This window comes from Jaculus jaculus, chromosome 1, assembly GCF_020740685.1.
Source record: "Jaculus jaculus isolate mJacJac1 chromosome 1, mJacJac1.mat.Y.cur, whole genome shotgun sequence".
Lineage (NCBI taxonomy): Eukaryota > Metazoa > Chordata > Mammalia > Rodentia > Dipodidae > Jaculus > Jaculus jaculus.
The window spans coordinates 6,719,220-6,738,625 of NC_059102.1; the positions used below are offsets into that span (position 1 = coordinate 6,719,220).

The 19,406-nt window shown below is 44.5% G+C and overlaps 1 protein-coding gene across 3 annotated transcripts in view; it reads right to left on the reverse strand.

Annotated features, from left to right (window-relative positions):
• The window catches only part of Dock1 (dedicator of cytokinesis 1), a 561,057-nt gene that overhangs the window by 400,633 nt on the left and 141,018 nt on the right, over window positions 1-19,406 (reverse strand). For all 3 annotated transcript variants that reach the window (XM_045145312.1, XM_045145301.1, XM_045145308.1), the window contains exon 23: window positions 3,850-3,958. In XM_045145312.1, the coding sequence (XP_045001247.1) occupies window positions 3,850-3,958 (109 nt within the window). The remainder of the gene's footprint in view (window positions 1-3,849; window positions 3,959-19,406) is intronic.

Sequence of the window (19,406 nt, forward strand, 5' to 3'; positions counted from 1 at the left end):
ACACAGGACTATGTACACAGAGTTCACACTGAGTTATCCTCATCCTCGCCGTTACCCCTATGCAGTACACAGCACTATGTACACAGTGTTTACATTTTGGCATAGTAAGCAAGGAAGAGAAGATGGAAGGTTTCTGTGTGCTTAGCTGAACACTGATTATCATGGAGGCCAAATAAATTCCCTCCTCTTAGAAAACTTTATAAAAATAGAGTATCTGTAAAGATACACCCAGGTTATGTGATGTGTAAATACAGCACACTCTCTTATATAAGAGCAGTCTGGGCAAGTTTTGGCATCTTCTTGGTCCTGGTATCAATAGCCTGTACACACAATGTGATGAGCACATACATACATGTTGATCTATATACAGATATATGTTTATAAATGTGGGAACATACCTAATGAACAGAAAACCCATACAGATGGAATTACAAAATGCCTACAGAGTAATCTCTGAGGTGACATCAGTGATGTCTCTGAGGAAGGTCATGTGTGACCCTTACCTGATGTGGAAGACAAGAGCCCCCAGAGGTGGGCCTGGGCAGCAGCTGCTCTGGCTGCTAATATAGCACTCTGCATGCCAAGGCTGCTAAATGAAGCCCATTTATTCACCCCGGATCCCTGTGTGGCCCTTATTTGTCATACCCCATTTCCAGAGGATGAAAACTATAAACATTCAGGGCTGGGGAGATGGTGCAGTGGTTAAAGGATTTGCTTGCAAAGCCTGATGGCCCAGGTTTGATGCCCCAGTGACCACGTGAGGCCAGATGCACAAAGTAGCACATGTGACTGGAGTTCATTTTCAGTGGGAAGATGCTCAGTTGCACCCATTCTCTCTCCCTCCCCCCATGAGTAAGTTGCCAAAACATTTTACAACTGTAGGCTTTCAACTCGGTGAGAATCAGCATAGATATAAACAGTGGAGAAGCAGTAAACGTCTCCAGGAGGAAGTCTCTGAGGTGAGACAGGGAAGTAAGCCTGGGTGTTATTTTTAAGGACATTAAAGCTGTGCCTCATGGAGGTAAAACTCGCCAGTCAGCTGCGCTGACGGCTGAACACACCAGCTTCCTTTCCGCACAGCTGCTCTCTGCGAAGGCCAGATGGAGAGAGCACTAGGAGATGCCTGGAATGGGGACGGCCAGGAGGACTCCTCCCAGGGACAGACTCTGGAAGCCAGACAAATCCTCTTGCGTCTGTCTGCTGTCCTCTGCTCAGGAGCTTCAAATTCAATGCACCCTCACCCTGATCCCATCCTCAGTGCCAGGTGACAGGCCTTGGGGCTAGGCAAGACAGTGGAGGGAATGTCCAAGACTAAAGATAACACTTTCAAGGGAAAGATAGGAAAAGAGCCCTAAGAATAGTAAGCACTGTTTCCCCTGGATTAAAAAACACTGGTTTGCAAACATGGGTTGAGATCTATCAGCCCTTCATAGAGCACAGTGCCTCTTAGCCGGCATTTTTTAGAAGTATTTTTAAACTATTTTTTACATTTATTTATTTATAAATTTATTTATTTATTTACTTGAGAGTTAGTTAGAGAGAGAGAAAGAGAGAATGGTTGCACCAGGGCCTCCAGTCACTGCAAACGAACACCACCTTGAGCATCTGGCTTACGTGGGTCCTGGGAATTGAACCTCGGTCCTTTGGCTTTGCAGGCAAACGCCTTAACCAATAAACCAATCCTCCAGCCCTCAGCCAGCAATTTTATTACTGAAAATCCTTGCTCGGGAATAAAGGAGACTAGGTTAGAAGAGAAAATGTCCGAAAGCGGGTCTACATTTCCCATGAGCCCCCTATGAGCTGTGTGTACACAATACATGCACACGCACTTAAAAAATGAAGACACCATCTCCATGCGTGCAGCATATCCCTGTGCATGCTGACATTCATGTACACACAACACACGGTCTAGCTGCGCTGTAAGACTGGGGAACCCCAAAGGAGGGAGAGCAAAGAGGCATGAGGAGTGTGGGAAGCCACCTGGGAGGAGGGAAAGGACACAGCACCCACTTGCGGTGGCTTCCTCTCCTGCCTAGGCCGCTCGGCCCCACGTATGTGTGTGCTCACGTAGTAAGTAGCCTTGCTGACAGCCATAACTGAAGCAGAGGGAAAACGGCAATGCTGAAAACGCATTGAAGGCCATGTTATTGCAGCAGCACGTTCAGACTTGCAGTGCCTCTGCCCCCTTCACCAAGGCACAGACCTGTGACGAGCTCTGACATCTGACATGATGTAAATGGATGCAGTGCTGAGATAGAGACCACAGGGTACTTTCACTCACAGTCCGCAATTCTCACACAGAAGATCAGAAAAAGGTCACACAGCAAAACGCCACGATAGCAGGAGGGCACTCTGACTTCCGGGTCACAAGTGAGGGCACGCAGGTATGCCTCCAAATCACAGTGGCCACCAAGGGCCACCCACTGGGAAGCAATGTTTTATGCCGTGGAATGAGAAACATTTTAAGAAAGGCACTTCTACCTAAGACAGTGCACAATGACATTTCCATGTCAAAGCAACAAACAGGAGAGTTTAAACAGCACACGGACCAGCACCCAAAGGCAGCAGCCCATGTGCCCGCACAGACAGCGCCGAACGAGCAGCCAGGAAGCCAGCCCGCTGAGCATCTGCCAGCGTCCATGCACGGGCGTCACTGGATGCCCCGTGTCTTGCAGTCAAACACCCACTGCAGAGAAATCTTTCCAGTCACAACTCACAAAGGATTTGACTTCCGGGAGGCAGGCAGATGCAAGTCAAACCCAATCAAATTTAATAATGTAAGAATATATTTAGCAATCTAAAATTACTTCTGGACACGAAACTTCCTGTGATTTTTGTCTATTCTTACACAACATACGTCTGTTGCTCCAAAATGCCACTGATTCAGTAGTAAAATGTACCAAACACGTGGTTAACTGTAGCCAGGGAAGGGCAAGGCAGCCTTGGCCAATATGACACGGATGAAACAACTAACCTAAAGCTTTTATCTTGCCCTCCAGGGTGTAGAGGAAAGTCACGTGGGAATCATGAGCTGTGGAGAAGGATCCAAGGGCTCCCTCCCACAGAGGCAGCGCCCACAGGTGGAAGGCAAGTCATGACTACATTCCTGGTTGGTTAGGCTGGTTTCCCTGTCACAGAAACAAGGAAACACTTCAGGACACATACACCTTTTGCTGCAGAGCTTGTGGCAAAAGTTTAAAGCACAGAAATGACTTTCCCCAAATATTTTAAGACTAGAGCATACAGGTGTTTGCTGAAATTATACATCGGGGTGGTCATGATGGCAAGAGGAAGGAGAGCTGAAAGTACGCCAAAGGCAAGAATTCAGTTCTTGGAAGGAACCGTCACACACAGCACACAGCAAGGAACCCAGCTTCCTCTGTGAGACATCAGCCCAGGGAATGCGCCGTCGGGAGGATGCCCAGGAGTGTGGGATCTGGGGCTGCTGCTCGGCTGCCCCCACCATCCACTTCCTGGCACACCAATGAGTGTCCTGGCAGGGATCCAGGCCTTCTAACCAAGGACATCGGAGCAAGAACAGGTGATCAGATGTGGGTGGGAGAGGAGGAGAAAGGGAACACTGGGTCCCTAGTTCCTCTTCACAGATGTGACATCACAGGAAGGGCGCGGCCTATGTTGTGACTGATAGCTGAGGCTCCATCTGCCTCAGCGTCCCTGATACTAGACAAGTTTGGTGTTAAATACAGAGCATATTCAGACCCTCCCCAAGCCCAGAGGAAAAGTTCACTGCCATGGAGACTGCTGGGCCTCTGCTCAAGTTCAGAGATGTGGCGTATACAGACAGGCCTCTCTCTCAGTGCAGCATGGCTGAGCACGGTGGGCACCTACCTTCACCCTGACTGTCTGCTCCGACACGCTGCTCATCATATCGTTGATAGACCGGAACAGCTGCAACAAGGACTCCACGAAGTCAGCCTCACCTTTGTTCTCGTACAGCCTGCAAGAAACGCACAACATTGTGGGTCCCATGGAGAACACACCCACTGAGCATCCTGCATCCACAGTCACTACGGAGGCAGCTGCAGGAGACCCGTCAGAGTATGAGGCGACATCTCCAACAGCTTGAAAGAGGGAATGCAATCTGACAAACGGGTGAGTCCAGACCACTCAACTATGGAGGTCTGCAGGAAGCAGAAGGTTCTTCCTGATGCCGGCTGCTGCAGGCATGGTAACATGACACCATAGACCTGGAAAGCACAGAAGAGATACAGAAAGGGAAAGAGGAACGGCGGGGGTCAGACAGAGGAGGAGGAAGGATAAAAAAAGTCAGTGTTCATCCCATTCCACAAAAACTGCACGATTAACTTAGCATGGTTTCTGTCAGCATTTTATTTACATGTTTTGTTGTACTGGGCACAGAACATAGAACCTCATGCATGCCGGGCCTGTGCTCCATCACTAAACAATATATCTCCAGCTCTCTGCCAGTATTTTTAACTCATAATGTTATAGAACATAATGTTATATAATTAACAATTATGAGGACACTTAATTGGCTAAAGTTAACATGATCTTATAACCATTTAAAAATGCTGTAATGGGAAATTCAAAGTCACTTTATTTTGAGTAATGGTGCTATACAAATGCATGCATTTTAAAGACTATATAAAGAAAATATTCAAAAGAGGCAGCATATCCCAAAAATGGGCAACAAGGAAGCTGCATACTGGGTACATGTATGCTAATACATGTCACCCTCTGTCACTACCTTAGTTATTAATTTTTTATTAGCAGTTATTTCAAGGTATCATTACTAAAAGCAAAATTTTTGCTTTTTAAAATGTTGCAATTCAGATGTTTTATTAATACAGTCTAGTTTCCTGCCTAATTAAAAGTAGACCCTTCCTGAAACTTGTGTACAATGAAAAACATCACAAACTAAGTGATAATTAATTACCCAAGAGGTAATCTCACATTCAAATGAGCTCCACTGGAAAGCAAGAATTTCTATGGACTGTGGGAAATTACAACCTAGTACATCTGTTTTAACACAGAGCTTTGCTTAAAAGACAAACTGAACAATTAAAATCACAGTCATGAACTGCTCCTTGCAGGTGGCAGGGAGACAATGGCCCACACTCATAAAAGTCCTTAGGGAGGCATCATGTGGGCAATTTTTTCCACCCGAGGGCATTTGCCAGTTCCTGGAGCCACATGGTGCATGAGACTAAACACCACATAAAAACCTTCAGAAAGTCAAGTGGAACTGGTATATAAGCCTCAGGGAGAAATGACTTAGCAGATGCCTGGGGGAATAGGCTGGAGAACCTGGGCAGATCAGAAACAGAACACAGCTCACCAGGGCTACACCTCAGCCCTGTCCAAGAACAGTCGTGATGAGACCAAGGTGCTCAGCTTCTTCTCAGCGCATCTGAAGAGTCCAAGGTGTCATATACTCAGTCCAGCCTTCAAATATGGCTCACTCCTCTCAGCCAAAGAATGGACCAATGGCCAGACCAAAGAGAAAAGAAGGTGGAAGAAACAGGCCCACAGGTGATAGACACACTGTAATAGGCTAACAGGAGCCGCAAGGTCAGAGGAACTGGAAAGATGAGTTGAATAAAACCAGCAAGGGAGAGAAAAGAGTAAGAAGGAATATTTTAGCAGAGAAATGAATCTAGAAAAAAATAACTAAATGGAAATTCTTAAAGTTAAAATATGTAATAACTAGAATTCAGAATTCGGGGATAGAGAGATGGCTTAGCAATTAAGGCACTTGCCTGAGATGCCTAAGAATGCACTTTGAATCCCCAAGTCCCAAGTAGCCAGATGAAAAAGTGATGTAAGTATGCAATGTCACAAATGTGCACAAGGGCCACACATGTCTGGAGTACGTTCACAGTGCTAAAAGGCCCTAGTGCACCCATCCTCTCTCTCTCTCTGCCTTTTTCTCTTGGTCTCTCTCTCTCTCAAAAATAATATTTAAAAAAAAAAGAATTCAGGATCTGGAAAGATAGCTTGGTGGTTAAGGCACTTGTCTATGAAAACTAAAGACCCATGTTCAACTTGCAGATCCCATGTAGGTCAGATACACAAGCGGATGCATGCATGTAACTACAGTTCAACTGCAGTGGGTGAAGGCCCTGGCATGCCAATTCTCTCTCATTCATTAAAAACAAAAAACAAGGGCTGGAGAGATGGCTTAGCGGTTAAGCACTTGCCTATGAAGCCTAAGGACCCCGGTTCGAGGCTCGGTTCCCCAGGTCCCACGTTAGCCAGATGCACAAGGGGGCGCACGCGTCTGGAGTTCATTTGCAGTGGCTGGAAGCCCTGGCGCGCCCATTCTCTCTCTCTCCCTCTATCTGTCTTTCTCTCTGTGTCTGTTGCTCTCAAAATAAATAAATAAATAAAATTTAAAAAAAAAAAAAAGAATTCAAGGCTGGAGTGATGGCTTAGCAATTAAGATACTTGCCTCAGAAGCCTAAGGATGCAGGTTCATTTCCCCAGGACCTATGTATGGTGGTTTGATTCAGGTGTCCCCTATAAACTTAGGTGTTCTGAATGCTACCTTCCCAGCTGATGGAGATCTGGGAATTAATACCTTCAGGAGGCAGCGTTATTGTTGGGGGCGGGCTTATGGGCTTCATAGCCAGTTTCCCCATGGCAGTGTTTGGCACACTCTCCTGTTCCTACTGTCCACCTTATGTGGGTCAGGAGGTGATGTCTACCCTCTGCTCATGCCATCATCTTCCCTGCCACCATGAAGCTTCCCTTCGAGTCTATAAGCCAAGATAAATAATATTTTTCCCACAAGCTGCTCTTAGTTGGGTGATTTCTACCAGCAATGCAAACCTAACTGCAACAGTAAAGTGGAACTGAGGAATGGGATTGCTGCTAGACACTAAACTATGTGGCTTTGGCCTTTTGGAGCTGATTTTCAAGAGGAATGTGGAAAGATTTGAAACCTTGGCCTAAGTGATGCCTTGCGGTGCTGTAAGTACACCTTGATTGACTATTCTGGACAGAGCTGCAAGACCTGAATGCAGTAAGAACTATGGACTTAGAGGTTTGGCTTTATGAGGGTGAGAAAGAGCTTTGCTTGGACTGGGCTTGGCAGTTTGTGTGAGAAGCTTGCTTTTATGTCCATGTCCTAAGAAGTTGTGCAGGGTTGCTTTGCATAGAAATGAACTGGAGTGAGCAGAGTGATATGGCACAGAAAGAAAAATCCTTGGGTGAACTGTTGCCCATTCAGCTGCAATTGAGAGATTACAACCTTTGAGATTGGGCCAGCTGACCTGCACTGGGGCAACAGGAAGAATGTAGACTCTTTTGAACGGGCCTGAGTGCTCAAGGAGTGTCCTGTTCTTCAAAGTCTCCTTTATTTATTCCCCCTGGATTAACAAATTGGCACCCTACCTGGTAGTGTGGAGTATAAGAAATACAGGAAAGAGAGGATCATTGAGTTTGCAACACGGTCTTTGTGTTTTCTGGATGCCTATATGGGGACCCCATTGGGCCATGAGGATGAACCGTGGATTATGGTGGAGACCCAGTGGAGATTCCGGGACCACAAGATGGCTGCTAGGGAAAGCTGCCGGCCCTGATGAAGTTTTCCAGGACTGTGAGTAGCCTAGCTGGAAGGGTGGAATTGGAACTCCAGAGACTTATTCCTGGTCAGAATTATCATACTTGGAGATTTGTCACTGGCTACAGTTGTTGGACTTGAAGCTACAGAGTTTATGTTTGCCCTGGTTGTTTTAAATCTGGTGTTGTTTGAATATTTCCTTGCTATGCCCAATGCCATCTTTTGCAATGTGAATGTTTATTCTGTGCCATTATGGGATTTGAGGTTATTTTTTGGTATTATGGCTCAGTTAAAAGATCTTGGACTGTGGGGATGTATGAACATCATTGGAATTGATAAAAAAAACTATGGCGACTTTTAAAGTTAGATGAATGCATTGCATTTTACATCATGTATGGTTATCAGTTTATGGGGACCAGGGGCAGAATGTGGTGGTTTGATTCAGGTGTCCCCCATAAATCTAGGTGTTCTGAATGCTAGGTTCCCAGCTAATGGAGATTTGGGAATTAACACCTTCAGGAGGCAGTGTTATTGTTGGGGGAGGGCTTATGGGTTTTATAGCCAGTTTCCCCATGGCAGTGTTTAGCACACTCTCCACCTTATGTGAGCCAGGAGGTGATGTCCACCCTCTGCTCATGCCATCATTCTCTCTGCCATTGTGAAGCTTCCCCTTGAGTCTAGTCTATAAGCCAAAATAAACCCCCTTTTCCCCATAAGCTGCTCAGAGTTGGGTGGTTTCTACCAGCAATGCGAACCTGACTGCAACGCCACGTAAGGCAGACGCACAAGGCGGCGCGTGCATCTAGAACTCGTTTGTAGTGGCTGGAGGCCCTGACACACAACCATTTTCTCTTTCTCTCCCTCTCTTAAATAAAAAAATAAAACAATTCATTGTGTGAAGATGGGGAGATGGCTCCGGGGGTAAAGTGCTGGCCACACCGGCATGAGGACCTGAGCTTGGGTCCCCAGCTCCCTCATAAAGGAGGGGTGGGTTGAGACTGTAACACGAGCCCCTGGGGTGCAGACAGGAGGACTCCTAGCACTTCGTGGGGACTTACTCTAGCCAAGCAGCGAATTCAGTGTGCTCTAGGCTCAATCTGAGATGTCTCAAAAGATTAGGGTGGAAAGCAACCAAGAAAGACACGTGTCTACCTCTGGCTTCCATGTGCATACAGACCCACATACATGTGTGTAGCACACTTGCACACATAGGGGCACACACACACATGCATGCATATCACCTATACATCCATACACAATAAAAGAATCCATCGTCTGAGTTAACTACAGAATTGACACGGCAAGAGAGAGAAATAGTAGAACAGACGACGCATCACAGATTAATAAGTAAAACGTACGGGGGAGTAAAATAAAGAGTGCGATGAACACAGGAGCACGGGGCGTGCCGCTGGACTAAGGAGGCAGTGGGGCAGACCAGTCCTTAGAGCAAATGCCAGCCAGAGTCTCCAAACATGCAGAAGGAGTTCAGTTCAAAAACGCCAAGACCCAACGCACACACAGGGAACGGCAAGGACACGTGCACGGCCACAGCCGAAGAGCGTGCAGACACTGCAGGAGCAACCCGAGGCAGGGAACACACGTGACCTATCTGAGGAGGCAGCAGCCAGTCTGCAAGCTGACTTCTCACAGAAATGATGGAAACCGGAAGAAAACAAAGTTACACCAGGAGGAAGAAAACTGCCACTCTAGAATGCTGTATTAAAAGGAAATATCCTTCAAACACACAGCGGAAATAACTTATTTTCATACAAACAGCCGGCAGCCAACCGCTACTCAGAGAACTTCTACAGGGAGTTCTTTTAACAGAAGGAAAATGGCCCAGGAGGGAAAAGTGGTGTGGACGGGAGGATGAGAAGCAATCGTAAACGTGAGACAGGCAGAAAACACCACCTATAATAAGTGGGATCAGGCAACAGATAAGAACACGTGCAGAGCTAACCTGCACAGCAACGCTACCAGAGGAGAGGAAGACGTACAGGAGCAAGGGCGCTGGACCTCGAGCTCTCTCTAGCAGGTCTGAAGGAGTGGGAACATTAGTAATTTGAATTACCCTCTAAATGTAGTATGAATGCTTCCATCTGGGACAATCATTGAAAACTACTGCAGGGGCTAGAGAGCTGGCTTGCGTTAAGGCACTCGTCTACAGAGTCTAAGGATCCTGGTACAATACCCCAGTATTCACGTAAGCCAGATGCACAATGTGCTGCATGGGTCTGGAGTTCATTTGCCATGGCTGGAGGCCCTGGCATGCCCATTCTCTCCATCTGCTTCTCTCTCAAATAAATATATTTAATTTAGTTTAAAAACTACTAAAGAAGCTGGAGAGATGGCCCAGTGGGTAAAGTGCTTGCCTTGCCTTGCAATCATGAGGACCTGAGTTGGATCCCCAGAACCCACATGTTTATGGCATGTACTGTAAGTGCGGGGCTGAGGAGGTGGAGAGGCAGATGCCTAGCGATCACTGGGCAGCCAGTCCAGTCTACGTGGAAAGTTCCAGGCCAGGAAGAGAACACCTAACAACAAAAAGGATAGGTGGAACCTGAGGTACAGTACCCGAGGTTGTCCTCTGGCATCCACACACATGTGAACATATATGCACACACGCCTAGGTACATACAAACATGCACATAAATACACAAAAATTGAAAGATGTTTAACACATTATGAAAGCAAATAAACAGGATGACAAATAGAAAACATGGTTAGGTATTGAAGAAAAAAAGAGGAAAGAACTTAATAGTTAAAGAGAAAATTAATAGAAAGATGACAAACCCTGTAGAGAAAAGCATAAAAGATGCCATAATCAGGGCTGCAGGGATGGCTTAGCTATTAAGGTGTTGTCTGCAAGGCCAAAGGACCAAGGTTCGATTCCCCAGGACTCACATTAGCCAGATGCACAAGGGGGCGCACGCATATGGAGTTCGTTTGCAGTGGCTGAAGGCCCTGGTGCACACGTTCTCTCTCTCTCTCTCCCTCTTTCTCTGTCAAATAAATAAATAACTAATGAAATATTTTTTAAAAGATGTCATGATCAAAATGGAGTCACCTGAGTCCACCAAAAACATGGATATAAAGGCCAGAAGTTGGAAAAAAGTGGTTGTATAAAGTTTGCCTGATATTCTACAATAGACAAAATTTCAGGCCTTTGCCTGTAAAGCCAAAGGACCCAGGTTCGAAGGGAAAAAAAGGCATGCCTGTACTATGGCCTTTACGACCTCATACAGAGGTATTTCCACTAGGACTTAAGCCCAGCAACTGTCTGTTCAAGCTCAAACCAACATGACCCTTGCTTTTAGTCACTGTGACCAATGATTACCCTTTTAAACACCTGATTTAAACACCTATTTTAAAGTCACCCCTTGCTTCAACCTCCAGATAGGTCCACCACTTAATACGGAATACATGTTCCCACAGCCAAACTGAGTAATTACCATTACCAAGTTAGTACCAAATAGCCATCACTGTGCTGTGGGGAATCTTTGACAGACAGAAAAGAAAAAGAGGTGGGAGGGAGGTGTGAAGAAGGAAGCAAAAAAGGAAAAAAAAAAAAAGAGACAGGTGATACATATGATAGATCATGTTGATGATAAACATATGGACAATAAATTCATATGGGTATAGATAGAATGGATAGACAGATGCAACATATATTATTGAGTTACAACATATGGATATTATTGAGTTATAAAAATTAAATACATATATATATATATAATTGGATATATAAAATATATTATTTTTGAATTTCGGCTGGAAGGAGAAAGGCAGACCTCCACAACACGTCTGTGGTGAAGGCGAGGAGAAAGGCAGACCTCCACAGGGATGTCTTCTGGATAAACACTTCCAGAAAGGGTCTCATTTGGCAGGCGCCACTGGTTTCTCCGGGAAGAGTTTGGAAGAACGGAATCGTTCTTCTCGTTGAGCTTGAGCAGCGGAACTGCGCAGGGTTTCACTTGAACCTGCCAAGGTTGTTTCGGCCTGCAGCCTGAGGAGAGCGCCCACGGCCTGGCTCTTCTCACTCAGCAGGGAGGCCTCCTCACTCACCTCAGCAGAGAAGCCCTTCTGGGGTCACTTCTGTTTTATTTCTGTGTGCCTAAAAATGTATTTCTTTGATTCACATGCCTAATATAAAAATTCTATTACAAGAAAGATAACTCAGGAGTTAAAGGCACTTTCTTGCAGAGCCTGCCAGCCCAGTTCAGTTTCCAAGCCAAGCACATGTAGTGTCTGTCTGCAATAAGAAGAGTCTCTGGCATATTAATACACACATACAAACAAATATACAATTTTAAATAAAAAACTTAAGAACTTTCCTGAGAATACTGTTAAGATGATTTTTTAATTATTTTTGTTCATTTTTATTTTAATTATATGAGAGCAACAGGCAGACAGAAAGAGGCAGATAGAGAGAATGGGCATGCCAGGGCCTCCAGCCACTGCAAACGAACTCCAGACACATGCACCCCCTTGTGCATCTGGCTAACGTGGGTCCTCGGGAATTGAGCCTCGAACCTGGGTCCTTAGGCTTCAGAGGCAAGCGCTTAACTGCTAAGCCATCTCTCCAGCCCTGTTAAGATGATTTTTAATCTCAGCAGTGAGTTAGCATGTACAGGCCTTTCTGTTTTACTTCCCTTTTCTTCCTCCCCTGCTTATAGTCAGTTTGTGGACCTGGCTTCTCTTATTAAGATAATTTTGTTATTCATGGGAAATTGGAAATTTGTTTTTTTCAGCCAGTCCTAGCTAAAGTGTAAACACATGAACACGAGCCCCTCCTATGTTCATTTAAGATCGCAGGAAAAAGATCAAGATGAGAGGTCATTTTGACAGCCAATCCTGTTTCTGCTTTTTTGTTGTTTCTTGTTTTTCTGAGGGAGGGTCTCATTCTAGCCCAGGCTGACCTAGAATTCACTCTGTAGTTCCAGGCTGGCTTCAAACTCACAGTGATCCTCCTACCACTGCTTCCTCTGCTGGGGTTAAAGTCCTGGACCACAACTCAAGGCTTTCAATTCTGATTCTTTCTTTTTTTTAATTTTTTTTTTTGGTTTATTTTTATTTACTTATTTGAGAGCGACAGACGAAGAGGCAGAGAGAGAGAAAGAGAGAGAGTGGGCGCGCCAGGGCCTCCAGCCACTGCAGACGAATTCCAGATGTGTGCGCCCCCTTGTGCATCTGGCTAACGTGGTTCCTGGGGAATCAAGCCTCGAACCTGGGTCCTTAGGCTTCACAGGCAAGCACTTAACCGCTAAGCCATCTCTCCAGCCTCAATTCTGATTCTTGAACAGTTTCACCTGAATAGGCCTCTAGCCCAAGGCACCTGACAGCCTTCAATCTTAGGTGTATAGCCCAGTACCCTTAACTTGCTACACTCTGTCACCAGTATTAGAACTCAACTACATTTTATAAATGAGTAAATTTGTTTTACTATGTTATTTGCCCATGAATTCTTTTTGACAAAATAAAAATTAAAGACATCTGCCAGGCATGGTGGCACAAGCCTTTAATCCCAGCACTCGGGAGACAGAGGTAAGAGGATCACCATGAGTTTGAGGCCATCTTGTGACTATATGGTGAATTCTAGGTCAGCCTGTGCTAAAGTGAAACTGGACCTCAAAAAACCCAAAACTAAATAAAGACAAACAACATGATTAGCAGTTTTGCCTGGATTTCGTGGCCAAGCTGGTTTATATCTATTTCTGCTGGGTGTTGAAAATAGATTATAATTCTGTCTCAAGAAATGCAAAAAAGGGGGGCATCTCAACATTCACTGTTTCCTGGTTATTAAGCATAGCAATTTACTTTTCAGGATTTGTGTTTGACCAGGAAATAACTAAAAATGTTGACTAAGCTTACCTAAGATCTTGAGTTCCACATGTAGCCTAGCACAAAGGAAGGTGAGTGTGAGGTTTAAAAATAAATGTCAAGCAGGGGGTGGTGGCGCACACCTTTAATCCCAGAACCTTTGAGTTAGAAGTAGGAGGATCACTGTGAGTTTGAGGTCACCCTGAGACTCCATAGTGAATTCCAGGTCAGCCTGAGGTAGAGTGAGACCCTACCTCGAAAAAAAAAAAAGTGTTATAAAATAAAGTCTTTAAGTTATATAAAGGTGAAAAATATTGAAATCATTCCTAAGTTAAAATACTAAAAATAAAAAGTGCTAAATATAATAAAAATAGAATTGCTAAATACAAATTTAAGATCATTTTGGCTTAACTCTGTAAGAAACACAATGTATACCTGCGTCCACTTACACGGTCAGCACAGGCACCTCTGATCTCCTGTTGGACTTCACTACACGGGCCTATTGTTTAGGAGCTTAAAATTTGATATGTGATTCTATATGGCAAGAAAAAAAAGTGCATATATATAGTTTTTCGAGGTAGGGTCTCACTCTAGCCCAGGCTGACCTGGAATTCACTATGTAGTCTCAGGGTGGCCTTGAATTCATGGTGATCCTCCTACCTCTGCCTCCCAAGTGCTGGGATTCAAGGTGTGCACCACCACGCCTGGCTCTAAAAAGTATATTTTGAAAAAGAAAAACATAATACAAAATATCTCCTTTAATTGAGAAAAGACAACTTGTCTAAATTCAGAGAATTTTAAAAGACTATTTCAAAATATCAAGTTAAGGAAGAAAAGGCAAACATGGAATGAGAAAGTAGGTAGGGAGCGAAGATCATGAGCATGAAGACATATGGTTTTTAAGATCAGAAAGAACTTTGTTCAGATGAGAGGGTTTTATTTTATAAATGATATTCTTGCCCAAAAGTAGAATTCTTGCTCAAAAGTAGAATGGCTGCATTGTTCCAAAATGAAAAGAAAGAAATGGAAATAAAATTAAACATGTCACCGGAGATCTGAGAATGATGTAGAAGGTTTGTGAGGAACAAATCTTTTACAAGGAAATTTATGTGTGATCAAGTATAAGAAATCATTTGTAGAATTTTGTAAAAACTGAACCTTAATATGCTGATGTAAAATGAGAATCTACTGCTCTTTATATACCAGACCTTCAGGTGGGTTCAGAAACCAGCAAAGCCTTTTACTTCTGCCAGGACATTTGCCCAGCCACTGTCTCTGCAGCCTCAGCCTGAGGGTGCTCTTATCTAGTCCTGCAGAAGCCCTCATTCCATCCTCTGAACCCCCCGCCACACCCTGTCTCCGTGGCCAGTGAAGCGGGCGCTGTGTCCACTGCAACGCCTGCTCTTCTCCTTGTAGTGCTATTCTTCAGAGGCAGCACTTTCTTTTGAGACTCTCTGGGGATTTTTTATTACTTAAGTTGAACAATACAATGCATTATCTAATAACTTTATATGTAAATAAATGAAGTGCTCAATAAAAGCACTGTCAGAATGGATGTGATTTTTGAAAGCTATATACCGCTCATAAAAATAGATCCTAAATTAGGCTTAAAGGCTCGCCTCTCTAGTCTCAGAACTTTGAAGGCTGAGAAAATAGGCCCATCATGAGCTCAAGGCCAGTCTAAGGCACATACTGAGTGCTGGGACAGCATGGGCTACACAGCAAGAGCTTGCTTCAAAGAAGAATTTAACAAGTTTGAAAAGACAAATCTTACGTATAAGTGTACAGTAATTCAAAATGAAATCCCATGTAAACACTATCCAAAATCTAAAGAAAAATGTTGATCTTGATTAAGACATAAGTCTATAATATAGACAATAATTATAAACCTGTAGGCCTATAACTGTTGAAAAACCAGTAAAGCATAATTAATGAGACTTTAGTGCTTCTGAAATTCTACAAAGAACAGTTCTTGATTGTGAAGCTTTAATAAGCAGTGTCTCTGTTGGCAGCCAGTACGTTTAGGACACAGGAGTGCTCAGCAGTGCACGGAGGTTTCTCTAAAGCATATTTCTATAACATAAGATCATTGGGAAAGTCTCTCTAAAACTTTATGTTTTGGTTTTATCAAATAAACCAGCGAGAGTCACTCATTTGACCTACTTTGAGGTGAAGGAAGGGACAGGTAGAATGAATCCAGACACTTATCCATAAATAAATTGATGGGTAAGACCTCCTCATCCCTTACTCTAATTTCAATAAGAATTCATTAACAATGAATGATGACAGGCTCTTTGTCTATTAACTGTGTTCTATTTTGTGACCCAGGGAATGAGAGCAAAAAGACAGATAGGCATAACTTATTCATGATCAATAACTAATTATTCACAAAGCTAACACCAGGTGACAGGCAAAAACTCTGCACAGCCCAGGGAACGTGGCTGAGAGGCCAGACGTTAAGTAGACGGAGTGGCTGCTTCAGCAGTGTGAGGCCGCACACACCGCGTGCTGGCGTCCCCGTTACCGCTGCCCACCCACACGGAGAGCAGACAGACCCGGCAGAAGCGCCCCGGCTGCCAGGAGGCTTTCAGTGGAATCCTACAAACCAAGCATCTTGGAGCCAGAGTTCCCAAACTACTGTTCTCATTTGGAGGCCAAATGAGCTTTCTAACCAGAACAGAAAGTAGGGAATGACACAGCAAAAGAGACGGGAAGATGACACAGATGAGCGTCAATATCTTCATCTTCCAAGGTCTACCTCTTTGTTCTTTGGAAGAATAATTACTGTCACTTATCCCAGAATGGAACACAGCAGCTACATTGTATGAAAATGCAGGTGACCATTATGAAAGAAGGAAAAGAACAAACCTCCAAAGTTTGCTCCAACTGCAAAAAGAAAAACATACTTGTCAGTTCACGCTGTGAGCACAACTGCTTTCTCTCAAGGTAATGAGTGTATTGCAGGTAAGAAAATGAGAACCCTGGTTTGTTTACCTGCCACCTCTCAAAACACCCCACATGAGGCCTGCTTAGAGCTTGTTACAGTCAAGCACTGCAGACATCTATGTGGACACTGGACTGCTGCTCATTGGAGTAGCTTATTCAGAACGCAAACGTTACGGGCTTGCCATCGACGGCCTGAAGGCACTGGGAGGCTTTGATGGAAGAACGGGAGCCTGCGGCCAGCGAAGGCAGCTGGAATTCTCAGCGAGCACTGCCCACGACGGTGAAATCATGCACTTTGTTCCTCCCCTGAAATCGGAGACACTAAAATGCCTCAACACTTTAGCCCTCGATACACGTTGACATATTTATCATGTCCACACGATGGATGTGTGCCTTCCCTCCACTCAAAATCCACACTCAGGAAACAGCCACAGGGGAAACAAAGGCACGAAACTCCTGGAGTCTGGAATACAGACAGGGCTCAAAGTGGGGAAGGAAGGGAAAAGACGAGAGGAAACGGGGAGGAGTGAGGAGCACGAGCCCAGACGAGGTCAAGCACACCGTGAGAAGCAGCGACGCCTCACCACCTGGTAGAGGCTGAGGGTGCTCAGTGTGTGCCCAGGCCAGTGCTGGCACTTTTGACAAGCAAGTTACTGCATCAAAAAGACTCAGCTTTGGATAGGGCTGGCTCTCACTGGGACACAGCTGACAGAAAGACAGTCTGAGGCCCCGTGGTCTGTGCCCAGCAGCAGAAAGAAGGCGTTCCTTTGCTCTTAACACACTACTTCCTAGTCACAGACAAGGCTCAACAGTATTTCTCCCACTGACCAACCATCTGTTGGGTTACCCAGAGCCTCAGTGATTTGAAACCAAGGGATACTGGTGACAGAAGACTAACCTACAAACAGAATCCAATGCTATGTTGAACATACTTAAAATAATTCAATGCCTAAATTGAGTTAGGGAAGATTTAGTGCCTTCTGGATTAGAAGATGAGAAGGAGAACAGTAACTGTTTATTCCAGGTATATTCATTGCAGAACTCTGATTCTTTCAAAAGTTTCAATACACTTGGCTACAGCTCCTTTCCCACCTCTCTTGCTGCTGGAGTGACGACGTAACATAGTTCTGCCAATGAGACAAAAGCACACTAAGCCCGAGCAGCAAAGTCACTGAGAAATCAAGCTGGTGCTGAGCAGAAAACCTCCTCCCTATAGACCAGCCAACTGAAAGCTGGAAAAATCTACACTGTATGCAGTCTTATGGCACACAGAAGTCATCAGCGGTGAAAACAGTGGGCACTGGAAACCTCAAGTTTGGCTAGACAGGCCAAATGACTGAACAAGCACAACAGTGGCATATCTGCTCTGTAGAAACCAACTGCTCTCTAATTGGACCGAGGGCCACTCTATGGGAGGGAATACGTGCCTGGTACTGAAAACCTGATCAAAAGCCTGTGGCAGGAGAGGTCATGGCCTTAGGGGTAAAAAGCCTGCTCTTGTCTTGATAAATATATATATTTTTCTCACCAAATTACCCTGAAAGCACTAAACTTAATGTTCATATATTGATGTTAATCTCACTTCTGGTTAGAGAAGCTTCTCTTTTCAGATGGCGATGACCACTGGGATGACTCAAAAAGCAACATAGTGCTGAGAAGAAAGGATGGAGGAGTGTCCAGCACTGAAACATCTTGCACACACCCTCCAAGGCTCAGGGTACATTGCAGAAGAGGTGGTGGAAAGAACGTAAGAGCCAAAGAAAGGGCACCACTCCTTACTGTCCAGACAGAAATTGGCCTTGATATCCAAGACCTCACACTGCCTAGCTACATATATAAGAAAACAGCACATTGAATTTTAAAGAAATGGCATAGCTGTGTCCCTTTCACCTGGTCTCCACCACCAAATTGAAGACATGATGCCAGTAGCTGGGGAAACTATCTTAGGATCACAAGAAAAAGGGAGTCTCTGATGATGAGGCAAAGACAAAAGGAGTTGAGAAGATGTGAATACTATGTAGCAAGTAAATGGCATCTGCATTCTGCCTCTGGGCTCCTGGTTGTATGAGGAAAACAAACAAAGATATGAACCTTGTCTGATGGAGTCACCTAAGCTGGTTTGTAATGTCTCACACAGCCAATCACATGTCTCACCACTGCAAGGCAAATCAAACTGAAGCTGGTCATATTCCTCACCACTGTAAGGTAATCATACTGAAGCCAGTTATATTTCTCATTACTGTAAGGCTGGTCACAGCTCACCAAACTAATGGCTCATGGATCTAAATTACCTAAAATACTTAATTTGTATTCTACACATGACAGAGGCTAAAGAGAGAGGCAGAGAAATCATTACTGGTCCACCTGTGGCCTCAGTCTTTGTTGTGTGAAAGCTCCACTATTTGCTATGACAACCAAAATTCAATGGTCATTACTACATGTTTTCCTTCATTAGGAATCTCTGCAGGATGAGGAGATCCTCCACATATTTGGAGAGGAGACACACATTTTCACATCCCACTCGACATCACATGGTCCATGAATTAGAAAAGATTTATAGTTTTCACACCACACAACACCCCCTGACTATTGCCTTGTTTCTAATTCATCCTCTAGATGTAATGGGATGGAAAAATAAAGGGGGAACTACAAATCCAAGACAGACAAAGCCAATCTTATTGTCACAGAACTAGCATGACTGAAAGAAAACCAGATAAAAGGGCTGGAGGCTTAGCGATTAAGGTGCTTTTCTGCAAGGCCTAAGAACTCACGTTTGGGTCTCCAGATCCCATGTAAGCCAGACACAAGTGACGTGAGTGTGCAATGTTACACATGCACACAAGGGGGCACACAGCTGGAGTTTGTTTGCAGCAGTTGAGACCCATGGCACACCCATTCTCTCCCTCTCTCTCTCTCTCTCTCTTTCATTCACTCTCTCAAATAAACAACAAAAAAGAAAACCAGACAAAATATGTGAAAATGTAGCCTAGCTTCCCCAGTTTTCTTTCTCATCTAATAGCAAGAACACCACTCATGGCTCCCTTAGGAAAAAGGAAACATTTTGTCCACATAAAGGGTCACATCTTTCTCTAAC